This window comes from Takifugu rubripes, chromosome 17 (genome assembly GCF_901000725.2).
Source record: "Takifugu rubripes chromosome 17, fTakRub1.2, whole genome shotgun sequence".
NCBI lineage: Eukaryota > Metazoa > Chordata > Actinopteri > Tetraodontiformes > Tetraodontidae > Takifugu > Takifugu rubripes.
Genome location: NC_042301.1, coordinates 12,257,300 through 12,280,409, shown reverse-complemented (window position 1 = coordinate 12,280,409; position 23,110 = coordinate 12,257,300). Strand labels below are relative to the sequence as shown.

General features: G+C 51.7%; 1 protein-coding gene across 1 annotated transcript; it reads left to right on the top strand.

Moving 5' to 3' along the window:
* Positions 1-363: 363 nt before the first annotated feature.
* On the top strand, positions 364-22,062 carry mtnr1aa (melatonin receptor 1A a). The gene is made up of 2 exons (XM_003972287.2): positions 364-831; positions 20,596-22,062. The coding sequence occupies exons 1-2, from the start codon at positions 648-650 to the stop codon at positions 21,462-21,464; spliced, it is 1,053 nt and encodes a 350-aa protein (XP_003972336.1). The 5' UTR covers positions 364-647; the 3' UTR covers positions 21,465-22,062.
* The last annotated feature ends 1,048 nt before the right edge of the window (positions 22,063-23,110 follow it).

Sequence of the window (23,110 nt, the reverse complement as noted above, 5' to 3'; positions counted from 1 at the left end):
AGGCGGATTAATTGCTGAGGTGAAAAGTGTCCAGACGTGGAAATGACACGACGTTCGCGGCGTTTTCCGGTGGAGAAGATTCAGCTTCACTTCAGAGACGAATGTGCGCCGTTCAAATCAAAGTTCGAATCCCGGTGCTCTGCGAAGGGGGGGGGGGCGAGCGCTTTCTCCTGGGGGAAAAAGCATGAATGATCCGTCAAAAACGCGATGAATGGGGCTGCTGAAATAACGCGGACGCAAAGTGCATGAATGAGCGCGCAGCCGCTAAACGAGAGGAAGTAGGGCGCGCAGGGATCCGCGGGGCTGCGCTTGCGCCGCGCGGCCGCCAGGTGTCAGTATTTCCCCCGCCGATAAAACCGCTCCTCTCCGGACGCTTCGATCACACGCTCTCAAGTTGCGGCTTCAGACCCGCGGAGTGAATGGAACACCGGCGCGTCGGCGGCACCGAGGCGGCCAGACTCAGAGGAGGAACGCGGAGGAGACCCACGGGGCGCAGGCGATGAGGAGGAGATGAAGATGAAACCCGCGGGAGGCGACAGTTCCCCACCACCGGCGTCCGACAGAACCGCGGTGTGGTGAGGCGCGGCGGGGGAGCCGAGGCGCGTTCAATCCGCTGTCCGTTGAGGAAAGTTCAGCGAGCGTGGACAATGGTTATAAATGGGTCTGACCTGAACAGCTCCGCGCCGGACCCCAGTGACGCCGCCCTGTACCGCCCGCCCTGGGTCACCACAACTTTGGGCTGCTTCCTCATCTTCACCATCGTGGTCGACATCCTGGGCAACCTGCTGGTCATCTTCTCGGTGTACCGCAACAAGAAGCTCCGCAACGCAGGTGAGGGCGGCCGACTGCTTTGTTGGAGGGGGGGGTTGGATAAAGTGCATGTCCGTGCGTGTGCGCGAAACAAACAGAAACGAACCGGCGACGCGGCGGGTAGCAGCGAAACTCTAAAGTAGGTCGACGCATTTACACTTTTATGAATTAAAATTGCGTCACGCACCGATTCACGCGCCGCGTTGCTGTGAATGGCGGGACTATTTCATTACAAAAAAAAAAAACAACAACCCGCAAAGTCGTCACTTTCCCCGCTTTAATGACACTTCCACGCGTCGGAAAGGTTTGCGTGGCCGTGCGTTTACCATAACCTACTTTTGGAGCGTGCGTAATTTGACAGGACGCGGAGGAAAGTCCGGCTCTTCTCTGGTGCCACATTCCTCTCACACAAGAAGGACGGTGGCGTGTTTTGTTGTTGTTGTTTTGTTTGTCTGTCTAAATGTAAAGATTTAGTTTAATGATGGCGCGGGGCTGTGCGTGGAAGTGCGCGCCCCCTCAGTGTGCGGACGCGTTTGCTGCAGCAGCGCTCCTGTCGGGGGTAAAATAATTTAATAGTGGAGAGGACGGAGAGATGGGGGGGGGGCGCTCCCAGGAGTCTGCTGTCGTGCTGAGGTACACGCGCACCAACTGGCAGCTCCGCATATTACTACTGTCATCATTTGAATGCTCTTGTGGGCCGATTTGCTAAACACACTCCTGACGTTCCCATTTCACTGAGCGCGGGGAAGCGGGGTCAGGACGGGTTTCCATCATGGGGGGGGGGGGCACTGCCTGGAATAACAACATTATCCGGAGCCGAGCGGGATGCAGAGCGGCTCCTGTTGTTTTCTGATGATCAGCGTTTAAGGCTGGAGGAGCATCCTCATCCTGGAGAAGATGGGAAGGAAAGACAAGAGGAAGGAGACTTTTAGGGATGGGGGGGCATCTTTGATGCTGTTGCCTGTTAATTACGGCTAATCACATGTAAGGAGGTCAAAATGAAGCGGGAACAGAACTAAACTGAGCTTCTGGTTGACTTAGCTGCCCATGAAACATTCATGTTGCGTTCGGTGACTCGCCTAAACGCCTTCATTCACTCCCGTCACCACGGAACTCCCTGGATTCCATCACGGATTCCCGGCTGAACTGATGCTTCCTGATGACGTCTGTGTCTTTGATCTGCGCTGGCTGCTTTGATCCAGAGCTCTGGATGGGGCGTGCATGTCTAACGCAGCTCTGCTCTAATCCCCCCCCCCCCCCCCCCCCCCCATCCCCTTGGCAGATCTAATGCAGATTGTCAGACTTTATCGATTGAGGAGAAACTTTTCCAGTTCGGTTGGATGACCGGACACTCTGCTAACAGTGGGAATCCGATGCCTCGGATAATTGTTTGAAAGGCTGGCGGCCACAAATCCGGCTTGGACCGGGCCCCAGCAGGTCTGATGCATCCCGACAGCTTTCATAGAACTGGCTGTTGTTCCGGGCTGCGCTTGGAATGCTGTTCCAGTCAGACCTGAAGGAGGAAAATGAAATAAGGAGGAATATAAATCCCTCTGTGGAGGCGCTGGCGGGCAGCGCGGCCTCCTGCTCCAGGCGGGCCCTGCACCCCCAGACCCTCCTACAGCACCGAGCAGCTTGGACCGCGCGGCTGGAGCTCCGCTCAGCACCGAATTTGGGGTCATTTTGAACGCGGCTGCTCTCTTGAAGATAAGCCTTTTCCCGCCTCCCGCTGAAGGAGCGGCGCGAGGCTCCGAAGGCAGAGCCACGTGGACGCCGCAGCGCGAGGAATAGTTATCTGCTGATTGTTTCTGGCTCGCTCGAATCCACAAACCATCCCAAAACGTGCTGACTCCAGCGGCATTCGGAAGCCTCTTCCGGCTACACGTGTTAGCCTGACTTGTCAAGTCGGAAGCGCAGCGCGTCAGGACCGGCGCCTCCTTCCTGTCGGGGCGGCTCTGGAGCAGGAAGCCTGACAGTTTGGGCAGCAGAGGAGGTTTAAGCTCTGACTCTGGAGTGACAGCCGTGTTCCGCGGAGCAGAAGAGCGCCACACCGGAGCGGTGCTGTCTGCCTTTCAGCGTGTCACAGTTTACCCCCCACCCCCCCTTCCCTCCTGGCCCGGTGCCGGCGGAGCGTCATTCCCCACCGTATCTGTTCCAGCATTACCGCTCCGGCTATAATGATTTTAATGCAGAATTAACCAGCATTTGTGCGTGTTTCCAATTAAAAGGAACATTTTAGGATTCCTAAATATCCGCAGGCTTTGTTGGGAGACTGTGAGTGGGAATAGGCGCGACGCCGCGGCGCTCCTTAAAGAGACGAGTGTGAAAGGCAAACAAATCCGCTTCTGTGCACCCATTTGGGCGACATTCTGTTTGATTTTCATCACTAGCGAAGCCCTTTGAAGGCCTCGTTAGGGGACGTGCGCACTCGGAACGCATGATTGTGATTAAAGTTCATCCGTTTGGAGTTGGAGGACGCCGTGTACCCGAGCCTCTATCTCCTATTCAAATCTTGAGTCGGATCTTCGGAGCAGGAGCTCATTTCTTCTCCCAGGTCTGGATTTGTCCTCCCTGCACGGCCGAAGTCCAGATGAAAAATTGGAGGATTCCCGGGCCTGACACGGCGGCCCAGGATAACCCCCGCGCTCGGTAACGCATCCCGCATCAGTGGGATCAGTATCAGGCTGCTCTATCATGTGTACCCTCCTCTGATGACAGCGGCGGCCCCCCGCTGTGCCCCCTCCGGCTCGCACCGCCGCGGTGTCCCCCAACAGAGCGCCGTGACCGGGTGACCCGTTGCGACCGTGAAAGTTGTTTTTCTTCTCTGACAAATGATGTTAAACCAGCGTTCCGGGAAGACGCCGCGTTTGCACATTGGAGTGGGAACGTCCACCAACGTGCGGGTTTATTTGATCAGTTCCTGCAGCAGATTGGAGGAGAAGCTAATTCCCATCTGGAGCAGAGAACCTCCGAAACGCGCTCGAGCTGCCGAACCTGCTAAAAACTGACAGTTGGGATACAGTTCCTTTCATCCTTTTGTTTCCCAGTAACCTGTTGGATGGGAGCAGCGTCCATTTTTCAAAGGCCTGTTTAGCTCCTGGACTTGTACGACTTCGGCACATTCCTCCACGGCCGAGGAAGCCTCGCTCCCTCGTGTTGCGCCTGAGTGATCCTCCGTTTCGCCGCTGCTTGACTCGGTGCCAGGCTGCAGCCGCGCGGCGGCGGCGGCGGCGGGATCCCGCGCACGTGTGTTTTTCTATTAGCAGCAACGTCTCCGACAGTGAGCCAGCCCGGAGTGTGATGTACAGCGGAACAGAGCCGTAATGCTGGATTACACACATGCATCATGTGAACTCCGGGTCCACCGTGGGAATGCTGGCCGTAATTACAGAAATTATATAAACCGAGCGGCTGTTGCGGGGGAAGGGGGGGTTAGGGTTGGGGGGGGGGGGGGGGGGGGGACGATAAATGTCAACATTATACCAGACTATACGAGATCCTTCAGGCCTTTAAAGGCAGAAATATTAGATGATGTTAAAGCAACATTTAGACCTTTCAAGTTGCTTTAGATCTCCACACATGGAGCAGATCTAAGATCCAAGAGTCCAAGCGGGCCTCAGCGCTCAGGTTGGGAAAGGGGCCCCCGATATCTGGGAAGGCTGCGGGTCAGAGAGGGCGCTGGAGTTGATAGAGGAGGTACTCCTCTGTATCCGCTCCACTTCTGAGACAAATATTATCAGATCGTCCTGCAAAATAAATCCAAGTCAAGCCCACAGTGTCGGATTTGGTCTCTTATACACCGACAGACGCGTTTGGCCCGGAGTTCTGCCGGGCCGAGAGCAGCGACAGCACCAGCCAACGCTAACATTAATGAAACAAGACAACTTTAATTAAAAGCCCGTATCTGGCGGATCATGCCCCAACGCTCCTGCTGTTCTATGAGCGATGTGCGGAGGCACGCAAGCCCGAGCTGCTCTCTTGGTTTGTCAGTTTCCGCGGCGATCACCGCGATAACCGTCGGAGCGGCACAGTGTGGCGGGGCAGCTTCACGGCATCAGAACCCAGTGGGGGAAATAAAGGGTTCGCTGGGTGAAAAACAGGCACTAATTGGGGACCCGGAACAGCCAGCGGGGTCACGACTCTGCAATTAATTTATAGTTTGGCTGAATAAATGAACGCGGAGTGGGGACGGATAAGGAGCTCCTTATTTTACTCACGGGGCATTTAACTGGCTGCTATAGATTAGTTGATGCCCCCGCTGTTGGCCAGGACACGGGGAAAAAGGCAGCGGCGCTCACGTCCCCCAAGGCTGCTGTGCTGCAGTCAGCAGTAACGGCGTCTTCCAGGGTTCCTGCAGCGTCCTGAAACATGTAAAGGACTCTCTGCCTTTTGATTAATCCAACAGATTTCCTTTAAGACGGGGTGGGGGGGGGTGGACTCTGGCAAGAATTAGCAATCAAACACGGATCTAATTAGGGAGCAGATATATGTGCGGCTCTGGCCGCTCCTCTGGGAGCGTGTGCGTGATGTTATCCTTGTTTTTGTTGCTAACCAGGTCCTGCTGCCGTGTTTTACCGTCAGAGAGGAAGGTGGGGATAAAGGGACACGGGCTGGAATTTTCTTTTTCCTCTGCGACTTTAATCGTCTAATCAGCCGAACTCTTTTGCCGCCGCCGCCGCAGGCGTTCATGTTTTTGTCGCATTATTAGCCAAAATCAGGGGAAAATTGCTGGGTTAAACTCTGTTTGACCGCGCTTTCACAGTCCTGGCAGGTGCCACCTCGTCCTGCTGGGTTTTTGGGGTCATGTGTCAGGGAAGAGCTCAGTTCGCTCCTTCCTTTACAAGGTGCCTGGCCTCCTACATGGGTTTTGTTTTTACTTCTGCAGGATTGCTGGTGCGGGAAGCTCGCCGGCCAGAATGCCTTCTGTATATGTGATTGGCATCTGGTGTCTGATAGGAATGCACGCTTTATTTCTCCTGGTTCCTCCTCTGAGAAAACATCTCTCTGTTTGGTTTCTTTATCTTGCTTCCTCTCATTGTTTTCCTTCTCGCCTCTCCCATGTTGTTACACCTCACCTCTCTCTTTTCATCCCTCCTCCCCCGAGGCGCCTTCACTAACACGCACCTTTGGGCGGGGAAGAAGAACCCTAAGTTTGACCTTCGGGGCTCCATATTCCGTGACACTCTGTCAGTCTGCATCGCTCTGATCCGACCCCCCCGTCCTCTGTGCCGTCCGGCCACATACCTGTGGAGGGATTCTGCCAATAGCACTTTGCGTCAAGCTAGCGGGGCAACAGGAGCCTCGTGGATTCCACATGACATCACGGCTAAGTGGACAGAAAGAACCGGGCCCGTATTTTGAGAAGTGTTAAACAATAGCCGGTCTGACCGGGTCAGACTTAACAAGAGGAGGCATCTGGCATCTGGTCATGACTGTGGACACCCCCCCCCCCCCCCCCCCCCCCCCCCCCGTGCATCTTTCTGTTCCCTTGCTCCCATTCTGTCTCTTTGTCTCGCACACTTTGTGTTTTCGCTGCAAAAGAAAGACACGATCAGCCGTATAAAGCTCCGCCCCTACCCTTTAGACACACCCCCCCCATTCTATTTTTAATCATTTACAATATTATACAGTGAAAACTCATTTCTGCCTGATGGGAGACGGGGATGACGCACATGCGAGGCTTAAGGCTGTGAGATCAAGTAAAACCAAATGCTCATCCGAGGGGAACCGCGCACAACACATGCATACTGTAGAACGCTCACTGTAGAGCGGAAGTGATTTGATTACGCACGCACAGGGGCCGCCGAGGTGGCCGCGGCCCAGGAGTGCACGCCACTGGCTGGTGATGAGAGGGGTGCCAGTTTGAATCCCAGTTAAGAATTGGGGAAGAGACAGAAGGTGCCCTTGAACCCTCCCTGGTTCTCCTGCAGTTGGACTCAGCAGCTTCCAGCTGTGGATGCGTCAGATCGGAGGTTAACAAACAGCAACCAGGTCAGACAGAATTACACAACCTCCTTTTCCCTGTCCTGGGCTCCAGCACACCTCAATCAAGACGGCCCTGTCACTCCGCATCAGCTGACAGGGGATCCGGCCGGGTGACATAATGATGATTAACAGGGCAGGCGCACAAATGCCATTTGGTGTGACCCCGGGAGCTCGGCTTAATTCAGACCGGGCTCACCTCTGAGGTGAAATTACCGATCGGAGAAACATCGGAGTGGATGTCCGAGGGCGAAAGGTCCTAATTTTAAACGCGGAGGTCAGACAGGCGCCTGAATTCCTGGCAAAATTAGCAACAAGCCCAAAATAGAGAAGCATCTTGGTTGTTTGATGCCGTCGTCTAATTTTGGTGGATGTCAAGTTTGAGTTGTGTCAGAAACAAAGACCTGGAGTTTTGCATTATTTAGGGGGGAGCGAAGTGATCCCTGTTAGATCTGCGGTGGATCAGAGAGTACAGAGGAATCAAAGCCATCATCAAAGAATCAGATGGGCTTTAATCACAAACGCACGCCTGATACCGCTGCTTCCAGAACCAGAATTAGCCCATATGTAGGTTTCGTGGTTTCACTGACTGATCCTGGACCTGTCCAGGCTGACCCTTTATTGAAAGGTCAAAGGTGATCTGTGGTCTTTGTGTGTGTAACCACCCAATCATGTACCCTGCCTGCAACAGAACGCTCACATTTGTTTGGTCTGGTCTGGTCTCCACATTACCTGATCACCTTGATGCCTCTCACCTGTGTCTGGTTGGCTCCGCCCCCTTCCTCCTGTATTTAAGCCATTCTCTCAGTCCCTTCTGATGACAGGTTGTCATGGCGGCCTGTTTCTGCTGCAGCAGTTCCTGAGATGATTTTGGTGACGTGAACTTGGTGGCATAATTTCAAGGCTGCGTCAGTGAAACGCCAACACACCCGCGCCCAGGAGCCCTCCCCTCATGGCTCTGACCTGGGGCCCGTTTCAGATAGCGGCTTTAGCAAACTCTGCTTCACAACCTGAACTCTAGGTTATCCAACTCTGACCTGTCCACCTTTGGGTCTCAGAACAGGTGTCAAGCTTTAGTTCCACCAACAAAGTCACCATTTCCCTGAGTGAAGCGCATGCAGGCGGCTCCAAAAAGCCTTATCAATGGAATGCAAGTAACATGATTCACCATGGCAACAGGTGAAAACACCCCCACCTCCCCACTTCTCCCCAGTGGAAATATTAATGAGTGCATATGCAGAAAGTGAGCATATAAAAAATCTGTTCTGCAGCAGCAGCAAAAGAGCTCCTGTGGTAGGAAACTGCTGACTGAGTCGACACGTGAGTGGTAATTAGAGAAAAAAGAAGTGCTAAACTATCCGTCCCTAATTGAGCTGATTAGGTTGAGGACACCTGTCTGGAATGAGCTTCTCGTTGACCAGTGGAACACCGTTACTCTGCCATGTTGCTGTTGCTAAGATACGCCCACGACGCTACCCAGACAGACAGGCGGCGCAAAAGAAAACAGGATCGCAGGCGTGTAGAAAGGAAGGGAAATAACTAGAAATGGCAGGAAGACGGCAGAGAGAACTCATCCAACGGCAGCTGCACATCTGCGGAGGAAACGTCTCCATTAGTCACGGAGGGATGACCGAGGTTAAACATCCTGCAGGCTTAATAAGCATATTGATTTTATTAAACCCAAATCAGCTCGATCGGCCGGCAGTGGCGGGGGAAATAATCTGAAAGTGTAGTTGGGTTTAATCACATGTTCACGGCTCATGAACTGGGATTGTCTGGAGGCTACTGGGAAAGTGAAAGTTCATCATATTCTCCTCCACGGATACCCACGACTGCCATCAGGCTGCGGCTTCGCTAGGGACCAGGAGAAACTCGGGGTTGGTTGAAGCAAACCTGGGTTGAACTCGGGGTTACGCTGAACTGGCTGTGTGAAGCCAAAAAACCCTCATCCCAGGGTTAACGAACTCAGGATTTTCACCAAATTCATGGGCCCCTGGACTCCCCCCCCCCCCCCCCCCATGACGACATGTCCTCCACATTTGTTTGTCCTATAAAATCATATTTGATCTCGACGCCGGTGAAATCGCTGGCGCAGTCAGGCGCCCGGCGTTGCGACTGAATGGAGCAGCGCGTCCCCTCAGAGGATTATACGGGTAGTCGGTTAAAGCCGACGTCCACCACAGACAGGAAGACGATTTAAACACGCTTGTCCTTGTTTGTCCTGGTATTTACGTTTCCTCCCCATACACACCACACTTAGCAGCGTGGAGGTGTGCACCGACTCTCAGGAGGCAGATTATGACACCTTACTTCGCTGCTCATCACATTTACAGAGTAATTAGGTGGTTCCTGCGCGCCGCTCTTCAGCGTCAGACTTCCTATATCAACGCCATCCAAAGGAGCGCGTTCGGTCACGCGTTCAGAAACACTCATTGGGTTGGCGCCCGCCTTTTTTGGGCTCCGTCCAAAAGCAGGAGAAAAGAGGAAATGATGCCGTAGGAAGTTGGTGCCGCTCAGCAGACTGTGAATTAGACGGAGCCCGCGGTTCTCCGAGAATATTAGAAGAGACAAAAGCGGCGGGCGGCAATATGAAGCAGTAACCTGATAGGTTTTATGAAAAATGTTGCCTTGTTATAAAACCCTAGACGTGGGTCGATGCGCGTGATCTCGTAGAAATTTATTAAAACTGTGTTTGCCGACTCTGCTGCCGCAGGTGAGCCGGCGTCTCAGAAAATCCCATTTGTACTCGGAACGTTAGGTGTGATTCGGTGTCAGATTATGGACCGCTGTTTTGCTGGCGTTGCTCTCCTGAAACGGAGGAGGCGGCGGACGCAAGCCACCCACAAAACAAGGCGGTGTCCGTGCGACTGGGAAGTGGGATGGCCAAAGTGGCTTAATAGCACGCACAATTAGTCGTTGAGTACGCAAGGTGGATAAGAATCGGCCTGAAACGTGTCAGCTGTGACGCAACTTCCTGTTGCTGCCACTAGGGGAGCTAATACGGGAAAGATTTCGCCGGGCCGCGTCAGAAGTTTGGATTCTCCAGCAACTTTGGTCGACTCCCCCGCTGACGCCATCATGAGCAGAAGATGATGGAGATGCGTCCCTTTAACGAACCAACGTTCCCGGAACTGCACCCATTCTTCAGCGCTTGCACCTCCTGTTGGCTCAGAACTGCAGGCTTTGTTAGCTCCATGTGTGTCTCTCTGATAGCAGCTCCCAATGACCATGTTACAGATAAGGCCATTATGGGGGTGGCGTGAAGGCATTTGTTTCCATTTAGAGCTTCCCCCACAACAGCCCGATTCCTGAACGTCTTCCAGCCCCGCTGCTGTCAGCTCCTCCATCAAGTCTGTTTTTATTCAATTATTTTCATCAAGACAGATAAATATGACCTAAAAAATTATTAAAACTGTGCAAATGCGAACAACTTTTGGTCCACGGAGACAGGAAAGACATTCAGGATAAAACCAATCTGGACAAACACATGGCTCCAACAGTTAATTTACAACTCAAGGAGATTATTATAATCAGCAGGATGAATGGAGATATTAAAGGAATGCAGCTGATACAAAATACACTATATCTTTCAGAGAAAAGGAGTCTTATGACTGTTAAGAACCCAGCAGGCAACAACAACCTAAAAAAGTTCTGTCTTTCCATGTGTGGTGTTGGAGTTTGCTGAGGAGGCGTATCAGGGCATTGAACTCCAGCTCCCTCTGGTGGATGGCTGCAGTACAGTCCACAAAATGCCTCCAGCCATCCATTTTCTGTTCGCCTTGATACACACTTGACAAGTTTAAGCCTGATTTTAGGTCCGATCGGCTCCCCGGGAGCAGGGGGTGTGGCCAGCGAGGCCTGTCCCGACGCTGTCAGAGTTGATCAGAGCTCCGATAAATAGTTCCCCTGCTGCCGGAAAAGAATTCCCAGGGGAAAAAATGGAAAGAGTCACCCTTTCATCCCACCCTGGGAAGTGAAAAACAAAACGTTTTAGTATGAAACTCATCCGACACGTGTTTTTAATCCCTGCCCTGCATTAGCCGTGATGTTAGCACGTTGGAGAGGCTGCGGAATGTGACGTGTTTTCCGGAACGTCGAGTGGATGTGAGGAGGTTTCCGTGTCAGGCGTGGGCGGCCGATTGATGCCTACATCCCTGCTGCTGCTCTGTGTTTACACTGATGCTTATTGTGTGTCGTGCCTGCGAACGCGCGTGACCATGTGTTTAAGCGAACCTTTGATCCCGTCATTATAATTACGACGGGAATTTCTGCGACGGGAGATCGGGGAAGGCGCGAATGCGAGAAAACCACTGGCCGCGAAAAAAAAAGATGGAGGCTTTTTAATATGAGGATTAGGCAGGATATGACATTTTTGCCTGCTCTGTATGTGACTTTGAAGCAGAACCGTTTTCACCGAGCAAGAGAGGAAATTAGAGACTGTGTCCAAAGCTTAAGCTCGGAGTGACATTCGGGGGGGGGGGGCGAGATAAGCCATTAACCATTCCAATAAAACACGGCTCATCCATCCAAAGCCCCCATATGTATTATATATATGTCTGCGAACACTTAAGAAAGGATGACATTCAGAGAAGAATCCAAACTATGGAGAAGGAAGATTGCTCTGAGCTATCCCAGGTCACACAGGGTCAGTTAGGACGATGACTTAATCCCTTACAAAGATGCCCAACAGATGCTTGAACTCCAGTTTGACCCCGATTTTCCACTGGAGGAGCGACACGATATCAACATAGAAGTTCCATAAGTAACTCCCTCCCTCTCACGGGTGCAGTGCTGGGTCTGCACATCTCCTGTCACATGGTCGTTTCGGCTCTCAAGACAAAGAAATGCTCTTGTCTCGCGTCAACACTCGGCCCCTTTAGAGAGGAAAAGGACTTCATGGTCGGGGGAAAGAGTCTGACGTGATGTCTTATGTAACATTACGTAACTCGGCCCATATGCAATATTTGCTTCTCCACCATCCGCAGCTCCACCGGCGATGTGGAGCAGCCGGCCAGGGGTGGGGGACACAAGACGAAGGGGAAGGCCACAGAAGGTGAGAGGAGTCCTCAGCAGCACGCGACCCCGGTTCTGAGCTCACGTTTCAACTGGAGGCTTCTCTATGGGCAGATTCCTGGTTCTCCAGGGTCCACCCACAGTCCCAAACGTGCTCGTTAGGCAGGCTGGAGGCTCCAAGTTGCTCCTGTGAGTGGGAACAGCGTGTGATGGACGGAGAAAAAATAGAGCCTTACATTTTTCCATCTGAGGTCCAAGGTGAAAGAAACGCTACCTGCTAAATTTAGAGGAATAATCACTCAGCGATGTCCTTTAAACCTGAAATCAAAATCCAAGTCGAGTGCATTAAAGAACCATAAATCTGTAGAGGGCTGGCGATGTGCCAAACTGCTTCCGAAGGCAGTCCGAGATGCCTGGACGTAAATCTGACTCCGGGTTTTTTCTGTGGGTGAAGTGGCAGCAAAATCCGCCTATCTGACAGGTCACGGAGGGAAAAGCGAACATCTGCAGTCACGACTTTCTCTACACCGAACGCACAATTGAGATTTATGGCTCGCGCACGATGCCTGCGCATTTGCACGTGAGCTCGTGCGCTAGCTTCACCCCCGCAGGCTTTTCTCACTTTGATACAATAGTTCCTCACTTTGTTTGCAGGTCTGGAAGTCAGGTTGTATAAATGCTGCGTGCGGTTTTTCTGTCTTCACCGTTCGTAGGACTGATGAGTCCATTGTTTTTGAAGGAAGTGGCCGGGCCACGGGTCAGAACAGCGTGTTTCTCCGGTCAAAGATCCGCCGAACCTCGCTGTTAGCTGCAGCGCTGGTCATTTTTCAGCCAGGAGTCCCTGAGATGTGACACGGGAATGATTCCCTTGCTCAAGTGTCCTCCCCCCGAATGTGTCTCAGGCTGGGTTTCCATGGTAAAATATCTTAAATAACCTTGATGCACGGTGACTGTGCTCATTTCATAATTAGTGGCAGTGACTCCTCATTAAATACTTGCTGTTCAGGGACCTAAACGACATAAATGGAATCAATCCAATCTTCTGACAGGATCAAGCTGCCTGGTAATTGCAAATGGGATTCCAAGCCACCCGTAATTGGTTGCTAAAAATGTGTGTGTGTGTGTGTGTGTGTGTGTGTGTGTGTGTGTGTGTGTGTGTGAGTGTGTGTGTCCAGTGCTGGCTGATGGTCTACAACTGCACAACAGATAGTGAAACAGCCCATTGAATACCCCGTTTTCTTGGCATTGTGCACCTCTGAGCACCTACATGTGTGAATATGTCATCACCTGTCTGATCGATGTGTGTATTTACGTTTGTATTTGCGTTGAACATCAAAGCTGCGGCCACACGTCGCTTCAGCTGATATATCCGGAGGCTCTTTAGCTGAGTTTGAGCCTGTGTTGGATGAGTCCATGTGACCGCGCTCACACATGCACTCCTTTATGCTCATGAATACAGCAGCGCTCTGTCTGGGAACACTTTTGCCTTGGGTCGGCTTTCTCGCCAGTCCTTCCTTTCAGGGTGCAGGAGTAGGAGCGCGCACGAGGAGGCTGCAGAGGCTCGGATGTGTTTCCGACTGAATGGCAGATTCAGCTGTCAGCAGGCGGTTGCAGTGGTTTGGGGTTTGGATCCGCAGTGAGCGATGGTCACAATAACAGTAGGGTCTGGCCCTATCTGGGTCAGCCCATCCCCCCCCCGCCACGCCCCCCCGCCACACTCCTCTCAGGGAGGATGGACTGGGCAATTTTGGCAAACAGCTCATTTAGGGTAATAACCGTCTCAGAAAGTTGTTTTTGTCCCGTAAGGCGTCGGCTTTGTGTGTCTGCAGGGACTTTCACACGGATGATCGATTCTTTCGGGATAAACTGCCATAATGGGCGCGACATGGTTGGGATGACCGCGAGATCCCACCTTTATAACCGCTCGAATTTACCACGGAGAATGGAAGACTTGGCCGGAGTTTGGGAGTTTCTGTTGGGTTGCTAGCTTAGTTGCAGAACGTGGTCCAATAGATGTTCTCCTGAGCTCGTGGCATCAGTAAGCGGCTCGCTCGGGGCTGATTGACAGCTTCATTTAGCCGCGCATGTAACGCTTTCATAACCTGTAGTTGCCACATTATAAAGGGAACGGTGGATTTTTATCATATGTTCCAGGGCACACGTGTAAAATGGTGCTCCGGAACAGATGCTGAAACACAGTGTTTCTGGCTGGGGGAACAGCTGGAGCCTGCTCTAAATCTTTGCAGCACCAGCAGCTACACGAGCCACAGCCACATGGTTCTCCCGACCCAGTGCTCCTCAGGGGATTTAAAAGTACTGTAGTCACCACACGATGACCCGATGCTCGTCACGGCCGGTAGGATGGTAAGACGGATGGGCGGGGGGTTGTGGGAAGAAAGACATTGCGATTGTTTCAAACACATCCAAGTTGCGACCGGCGTTGGTTAGCTAGCCCGCGCTGTCAGATTTTTCCTTGCTGTTTCGCTGCTCGTTGGCGAGGGCTGTGAAATCAGATTGACAACATGACATTGGACAACTTGTCTGGGGGGCTTTATCTGGAAGACGTGACTGGACCTGTCACGCCGTGTCAGGCCACCAGCTGTGGGGGCCTGGCTGACATCCAGTGTGACACCACCCGTGGTGTTTTGTCATCCCCGCTCCCTACCCTGGGAAAGTAAGCGTGGCGGACAGGTGTTTTCACAACACATGAGCCTCAGAACTGGAACCGCGGCCGTTCAGCGGGAAGGATGGCGTCTTTTTTTTTCCCGACAGAGTCGGCGTATCGGGGGTTTGACGTGGCCGAGCCGTTCCGGAGGTGTAAAAATGACCCGCCGGTCCCCGCCGCGCTGCAAACGGGAGCGGCGGCTTGCGTGTTCGCTGTTAAGTGCCGTAATTGAAATTTCATCCTGACATTTCAACAGTCTCGGGGCTACAGGCAGCAAGCTGTTTTACACAACAGCCGTTCTGCCTGACAGAAACGGGAATCAGGTTGACAGTGCATAATGCCGCTTTCCAGTCCTCTCTGTCGGGTTGGTGCTTCCGTTGCAGAGAGGGCACTTTGGGTCAGTTTGTAAATCCCTTCTTTCCTTTTGCCTCACCGGGGTAGGAAAAAAAAACAACATTAGCTAAATCCCGGAGGGCTTTTATATTCCGCTCTTCTCAGCAGCTGGAAACAAAGTGTCTGCGGAGCAACAGAAAGGCCGATTGATGGATTTTGTCTCCCAGCATTTGTTAATGCTCCACGTTCTGGTGAGTATTTTCAACTCATCCTGGACTCCCAAAATAGCTTCTGTGCAAGAAGTGAAGAGATTAACGGAAGAGTCTCATCATCCACGCTTGTCACCGGCTTTATTCATAAACACAATATCCGTAAATCCAATATTGACCCGGGGATGTAATCACTCCCTTCATACGGCTGCTTCCATCTATCTATCCCCCCCCTCCCCCCTGTTTTTCCTGCTTCTCCCCTCCGATGTTGTTAGCCGTGCAGCTAACTACAACAGTCCGGAGGCATTCTTGCCTGGATTTTGGCACGTTTTTGTCCATGCGGCCATGAGCTGTCATCCTCGTCTTATGGTAATTAGGTTTTTCTTGTCGTATATTAGCTGGGGGATATTTTGAGAGAATTCCACAATACCTTGCTCTTTTTTGGAACTCTGCCACAGTCACTCATTATTATCAGCTCTCCCATGACATAAAAGGATTCCCAAATGGAGCCCTTTCTTTGAAAAGTGATGTTTTGGAAGGGTTTCTTTTTTAAAGGGAACGTGAAAGAATGTAAATAAAGGCGTGGCGGATGAGTGTGTTACCTCATTAACGCACCACAGCCACATTCTTTGAGTCAGAACATTTGAGGTTCTGTCAGTCGCGGGGCTGAAGGATTTGTGCGGGGAAGTCTCCTCCTTTGATGATCAAAGCGGAGGAAATATCAACAATCTACCGTGCATCTTTATTTCCTTCCACCCAGAAATCTACATTGACAGTGGTGTAGCACAGATTTGCACCTCGGGTTTTTATAGGGAGATGTCGTTTTGTTTAAGACGTTAACTGAGCCTTCCTGCATAAAGGCATTTGGCTCATCAACATTGCAGATTCCGGACGCTCCCGTCAGGGGTTCTGTTTTATCCGAACCCACAGCAGGTATCGGCCACATGCTGCGCACAGCCGAGCAGGCTCCAACACACATTATAGAAAAGAAAAGCGCTGTTTTGGGGTTTTTTCTTGCCTTTTGTTCAGGTAGCTATCGCAGCTGGGCTGCAGTCAGTTTCTCATTAGCGGGGTCACTTTCTACATATGAAATCTGCTCCGGGTGTCGTGGGGAAAACTATCTGTTGGTGCACATTTCATCACATGGCCGCCGTGTCCGCACGTGCTGAGCGCCGTCACTTCGGAGCGGCATTTGCATATCTCAGTAATAGAAAGAGGAACGCTCATATTTGAGATTGGAAAACATACCTTCAGGATTTTTCCGTACCCCGCGGTACCAGATTCCGCGTTTCATCTGAAGACTTTTCCCAGCGTGACCCGTGTTTCCAGGGATACCACGCGCCGCGTAGGGCGTTAATGAAACGCACGTTTTGATGCGTGCTGTAATGCGAAGGTTGCTGTTTGAAGTTGGGGAAAATGCAAACGTGCGCGGGTGACGCTCGACGCCGCGGCGCTCTCCAAATTGGATGTTGCGGCGTCGACGGCGAGCGCATCCGCGCCGCTGCCTTTTGATGATTCCACAGTTGCCTCCGACTTCAGGGAGAAGCCCCGTTAATGAGAAATTACATTACAACGGTGTTCTTCGCCGCGGATTAGTTGGGAATGATCTCGGGGCATCACCGAGTCTTCACCTTCTCTGTCCACATAGGAGGCAAAGAGCGGTTGTCGTGGAAACGGATGTTTACAGAGGATGGAGGGAGGACGAAATCTATGGAAATACTCCCTTCCTGCCACAGCTTCTCAGACATTAGCATAAATTCAAATGAGCCGCCCCCGAGCAGGAGACCGGAGGCCTTCCGTGCTTTCATTTTCCCGGCGCTCCCGCCTTTTTCCCGGCACCTGCCCCGTCCCCTGGCCTACCTGGTCTCCAGTTGGACTGGACTCCTGGGCGGTGCCTGCGGCAGCAGCGGGTTCGTTTCGAGCGTCTCAGCTGACGTTCGCTCAGTTCCCTCAGCTGCTCCCGAGCACATGGAGATAAGTTTCCCCCTTTCAAAGGAGGCCTTTAAATCGGTTCTGTTTCCAACAGTTGGTGGACAGCTGTCTGCACAGACTGTCGGTAGGTGGACCGCTTAGGGGAATATTAAAGGATATTTTGCCAGAAACGACTATGTGGAACGTTCAGAAATTAATTTTGCTTGACTTTTTCCAAGGTGGAGACACATTAGCATGCAAGTTTTAGAAGTAATAGTCAAGCACGTAATAATTATCGGCGTGGTTCTGCTGAAGGTTTCCTCCTGTTACAGAGGAGTCTTCCCTTTGACCTTTCACCCAGGCCTACTTTAATCTGGGACAGCCTATCTGCTAACGACAGCGCAGCTGTGAGACATTTGGTGTGCCGGCAGAAACGGTCCAGTCGACCTTTACGGGGATGAAAAGCAAACTTCACTCCTCGGCCTCTGACGCACTCGCTGAGGAGTGGGATTACCTCGCAGGAAGTGTTGTTTACGACAGGATGGATGACAGAAGGGCGCTGCGCTCCTTCTTTATTTACAAAGCACTCCAGGCCATACTCTCGTGTCTTCCTAACTACCAGTCAGATTCACGCTGCAGCGGGTCCTGAGACTATTAGCGCCTGCAAAATCAAGCCGTCAGTGCTGAGATCGTGAACGTGAGTGCACAGAGGGTCATTTCTACAGCAGCGAGGGCCATTTTGAGAATGAAAAGTCATTTGAAAGCACGGCTTTGCTGTAAATCTTCTCGGACTAGAAGCCGGGAGATATTGGCTGAAATGACGATTGTATTGACGTGTTGTCCAGCTCCACTCTAACCACGTTTTGAAAACCTGGGCGAGCGCCGACATGAGGAGAGTTTAAGCTGATTTTAACTTTCTAATCCTCTGAAAACACACGCCGGACCGCCCTATCACACACCTGCCACTCACACGGACATCAAAGCGAGTCATGGAATCAAATCTAATTTTAGGGGGAAAAAACAATATGGAGGATGATGGTGGTGGAAATGCTGGTTACTCCCCCCCCCCCCCCCCAGGCCTCCACGCTGATTTGGAATTTGTAAACATCAGACCGCCGCCAACGGAGGCCTCACTAAAATAGTCATCCTCGTGTTATTGACGTGTTTACACCTGATTTGAGCGGAGCGTTCTGGGGACTGGATCAATAAATGCTGATTAAAAAAAAATAAAAAATCCCCCCCACCAAAAAAAAGGTCCATGGACTTCATTACAATAGTTTCAAGTCGAGCTGGCTGGCTTAATTCGTTGTACGTCCTTTGAGTTGGCAAAATTCATTACAGGCTACGGCGGGAAAACGCTCAGAGGCGCTGCGCTCGCTCCTAAATCCCGGAGAGAAATTGGTTTAAAAAATGAGGGATTACAGAAATGGAAGAGGCAGCTCACGCCATCCGTATCTGTGGAGATGGATGGAATCTGGGAGCGATGCATCAAACAGAGGCACCGGTCACACTGACAGAGATAGTGAGCCAGAGTGCAGCCGGTGGCCTGTGGGCCTCTCACAGCACGACCTTGTCAAGGTCAAGGCTGTTAAAGCTGAGTGACTGCAGTTTAAACCCCAGTAACAGGGTTTTTACAGCAAACACGCACCGGGGGAGGGACGGGAAGCCTTTAAAGACCATGTTTCCATACTGTCTCACACACAGGGGACGCTCTCATTTGGCCGTGTCTACATGCTAAATGACCTTTGACCTGCAGCTGAACGCGCCCCCCCCCCCCTCCCGCTTTAATAACGCGACACACTCACGGCAGCATGTAGGTAATATGTCCCATTTGTTCATCCTTACCTAAAAATGCCGTTTGCATTTAAATCGGCATCATTATGGAATCGTCACCACCCATCCAGGACGCGTCCAACGCGTCCCCGCTGCCTCAGCAGATACGCCCAGGAACCATATTCGTTTATAGGGTAGGCGATTAGGGTTAAGACATCAGAAATTACAGGTTTATTATGCACACACACTGTTGCAGGGCACATTACAGTAAAGCTCTCCAGCTGCTCTGGGATCTGTCCAACAGCAGGTGTTCCTAATTCCCCTCAGAGGGCAGATGAATGGCAGATAGGAGAGGACAAAATTAATGGCCACATATGAGCTCTTGCAGGAGAATAGTGGGTATGTTTTATGGGCAATAACAGGCCAGCGGGCAGATCAGTGGCGTGCCTCTAATGCTCAGGTAAGACTGACAGGTCCGCCTGCAGGTCGGGGGAGTGTGTCTGATACTGACAGACGAAACGTCAGCGCAGAAATGAAATTGCCTCTCGCCCTGCAGAGATTGTGGAGATATATGACGCGCCGAGTTCCCATCTGATATGAGCGCATCCTATCCTCCGTGACAGGGGATGTCACAGGCAAAGGCGGGATATGGACCTGTCATTATGCGGCGCGGCGCGGCCTTCACAGCCGTCTGTGGCACACGTCCCGCCAGCCTGTGATCTGTGACAGTCGTGGAGAATGCGGGATGGGGCGGTGTCTCGATCCTCCAGTCGTGGGACGATAAAAGTACAGCGCGACGCGGAGCGATAAGGAGTGTGCGCGGGTGTTTTCGGAGCGTTTTCTTCTTTTGTCTCCCTCATGTGCGTGGCATGTATTTGACTCGGAGGTGGAGAACCATCTCCCCTCTTCATGCTCCAGTGTTTTTCCAACGGGCCATGTCTAATTTTCAGTTCGGAGACAAAGGATCCACTTCTGTGCCCTTGATTACCACCCAGCCTGTAAATTACGTTTACCTTGAATGCACCATGAACAGACCTTGCCAGGATTAGACTATGCATTGCTGTGAAGGAGGGGCCCCTCTTTTCATTGTTTACCATCAATTTGTCACAAAAGAATGCAACGGCGGAGTGCGCACATGCGGAACAATCACGGAAAACTGCACGCAATGGCGTTCACGCCAGTGTTTATGCGCAAACACAAACAAAATATAGTTCCAGGCTTTTTCCTCGGGCTGATGCAAGATATTGTTTAAATGTCCGGAGCGCTCTGAACTCTCAGCTGCTACCCCCCACCCCCCACGCCAAATTTAACCCGCAAATAACAGCCAGCGCTGCGCAAATGAAGTGTTGGAATGCGGCAGTTCGGCTTTATTTTGCTAAACCCCCCCAGCGTGGTCACCTGGGTTCCTGCAGGGTCCAGGAAGGCGTTGTTGCCACACAGTGTTTTGCATGTTAGATAAAAAGTAAATGGGATCAGGTGCTTTGATTCCCTTGGCTCACACACACACACACACACACACACACACACACACACACACACACACACACACATTCTACTTCCCAGACAACCGAGGTGAGGTGCGCCAGAGCCAAATTGAAGAGGGATGAAGCGCGAGATAAGGTGATGCTCCACTTCATTTAATGAAGTGGAGCATCACCCGCTCTGAACTCCCCCCTCTGCTCTGCCCTCCTGCTCTGACCATGACACCTCATTACCCAGTTAAGTTGGTCCTGATATAAGAGAAGCTCGTTTACAGTTGGCACGAAACCACAAGCGGCAACCGTGTTTCTGCTTGTTTCCACTTTGGGGATTTGGGTCGGCTCGTCCGTCAAAGACGCAGTCCCCTCCGCTCTGCTCCCGCGGTCATGTGGCTCACGTGTCTCTTCCCTGTGTCCGCAGGGAACATCTTTGTGGTGAGCCTGGCGCTGGCGGACCTCGTGGTGGCCATCTATCCGTACCCTCTGGTTCTCACCTCTATCTTCCACAATGGCTGGAACCTGGGTTCGGTCCACTGCCAAATCAGCGGCTTCCTCATGGGCGTCAGCGTCATCGGCTCCATTTTCAACATCACAGGCATCGCGATCAACCGATACTGTTACATTTGCCACAGCCTCAAGTACGATAAACTCTACAGCGACAAGAACTCTGTGTGCTATGTGATGCTGATTTGGCTGCTGACTGTGGTTGCCATAGTGCCCAACCTGTTTGTCGGGTCGCTCCAGTACGACCCGCGGGTGTACTCCTGCACCTTCGAGCAGTCGGCCAGCTCAGCCTACACCATCGCGGTGGTTTTCTTTCATTTTATATTACCCATCATGATCGTCACCTACTGCTACCTGCGGATTTGGATACTGGTCATACAGGTGAGGAGGCGGGTCAAGCCGGACAATCGGCCCAAGATCACGCCGCACGATGTGAGGAACTTTGTGACCATGTTCGTGGTGTTCGTGCTCTTCGCCGTCTGCTGGGCGCCGCTCAATTTCATCGGCCTGGCTGTGGCCATCAAGCCCGAGGTGGTGGTCCCCCTCATCCCCGAGTGGTTATTCGTGGCCAGCTACTTCATGGCCTACTTCAACAGCTGCCTTAACGCCATCGTGTATGGCGTGCTGAACCAGAACTTCCGGCGCGAGTACAAGCGCATCGTGGTGTCGGTGTGCACCGCGCGCATCTTCTTCCAGGACAGCTCAAACGACGCGGGGGAGAGGCTCAAGAGCAAACCGTCGCCGCTCATGACCAACAACAACCAGGTGAAAGTGGACTCGGTCTGAGCCAGAACTCCCAGTGACCCAGAGGACGGACGTAAAAAAACAAAAAACAAAACAATACCAAATATGAGTATAGAGCAGCCTACGCCACCTGAGCGGACTGTACCATGGTGCTTCGTGACCCCTGAACAATCACAGTAAGAGCAGGGGTGCATATCTGTCTTTTATCAAGCACTTTTTTTGACCTGGTGTTGGTAGTACAGTAAATATATGACGTCCGTTTAGTTTTCATGTTTACAGTGATGATATAAATGTACCATGAGTATTTATTTTGTATAAAATGTCATGTAGGTATATAGTAAAATATATCAGGTTCCAGAAGAATTAGGACGCCTTTTTATCCGGCCACGAGACTATTTCTATCGGGCCGGGTTAAAGCAGAACAAGACGTTAACAAATGCCAAGTTAACCGATTTTAATAACCTCATATGTGACTCTTACAGTAATTAAGTGCAAGCGATATGGGTTGCTGCTGTCTAATTATATCCTGCAATACATTTGGTGGAATATATATAAATCTATTTTAATCTCACCTCATGAGCTCATTATACTGTATGCATGGATATCAGGAATTGTTCATATGCAAAATAAAATCTGATATTAATTGTGCGTCTGCCTCCTCTCCATTTTACCCGCAGATTACTTGAATTCATGCAGAAACGATAGTAGCGGCAGATCTTCCAGTGGCCTGAAAATTGCTGAAGTAGCTTGTGTTAAAGGGACAGTACGCCCTAAACGTCAAGGTGATCTGGAGAGTGACGCCGCGAGCAAGAAAGGCAAAACAACGTCACAAATCTATGAATGTGAATCTTCATTCCCCTTATTAACGTCTTGGAAAAAGGTCCAAGACCATCCATCATTAAAGCCGTCTCGATGGATCGACAAGACTAAAACGGCGCCTTTAAACTACACATTAAAGCTGCGCGGCCAAGCAGACATCAGGTGGGCGGATCAGGGTTGGACAGGAAGTGGGAGCTTTTGTTAGAACTAAAGCGAGACAGGCTCGCTTTCATTATCAAAGAGGTATGAGATAAACTAGCCGTTGACGGGCCAGAGCTAGCAAACCGACAATCGAGCCTGGCGTGCTGTGAAGGCACCCGAGCCGTGCGGCTGAACCGATAAGCGTGAAAATACCGCGCGGGGCGTTTTTCCATACATCTGCCCCGTGTGCATACGCGGGCTATCGGATTCTGTCAGCAAACAAATTTCAAGGTGAGCAAATAACGCATAGGTGGGGACAGCTGCCTCTCGTGGCGTGAAGGACTCTGGGCCGCAAAGGACCGCCGTCAGCTGTGCATCGGCGCCTGCATGTGCACGCGAAGCACGCTTGGGCGACCTGGTAAGTGGAACACGGACAAAGGAATCATGCATCAAAGTGGAATACTCAACTGTGCAATTGAAATCCACTTGGTTTACATAATGTCCTCTGACCATCATCCTCAAAGCCAGAGCTCAAAGAGCCAGCTCGCAGCCTACTCCCTGTAGGCCGCCCCCCCAAAACCCCCACCCCCCCACTCCTTCTCTATCTGTTTAATCCCAAGAGCTGTGTGTGGCAGGAGAGGAATAAATGGGGTTGGGAATGAGCAAATGCAAAAATCCTGGGGATTTTCACTGCCCCCAAACAGGCTGTAATCCAGAAAGATTTCCAT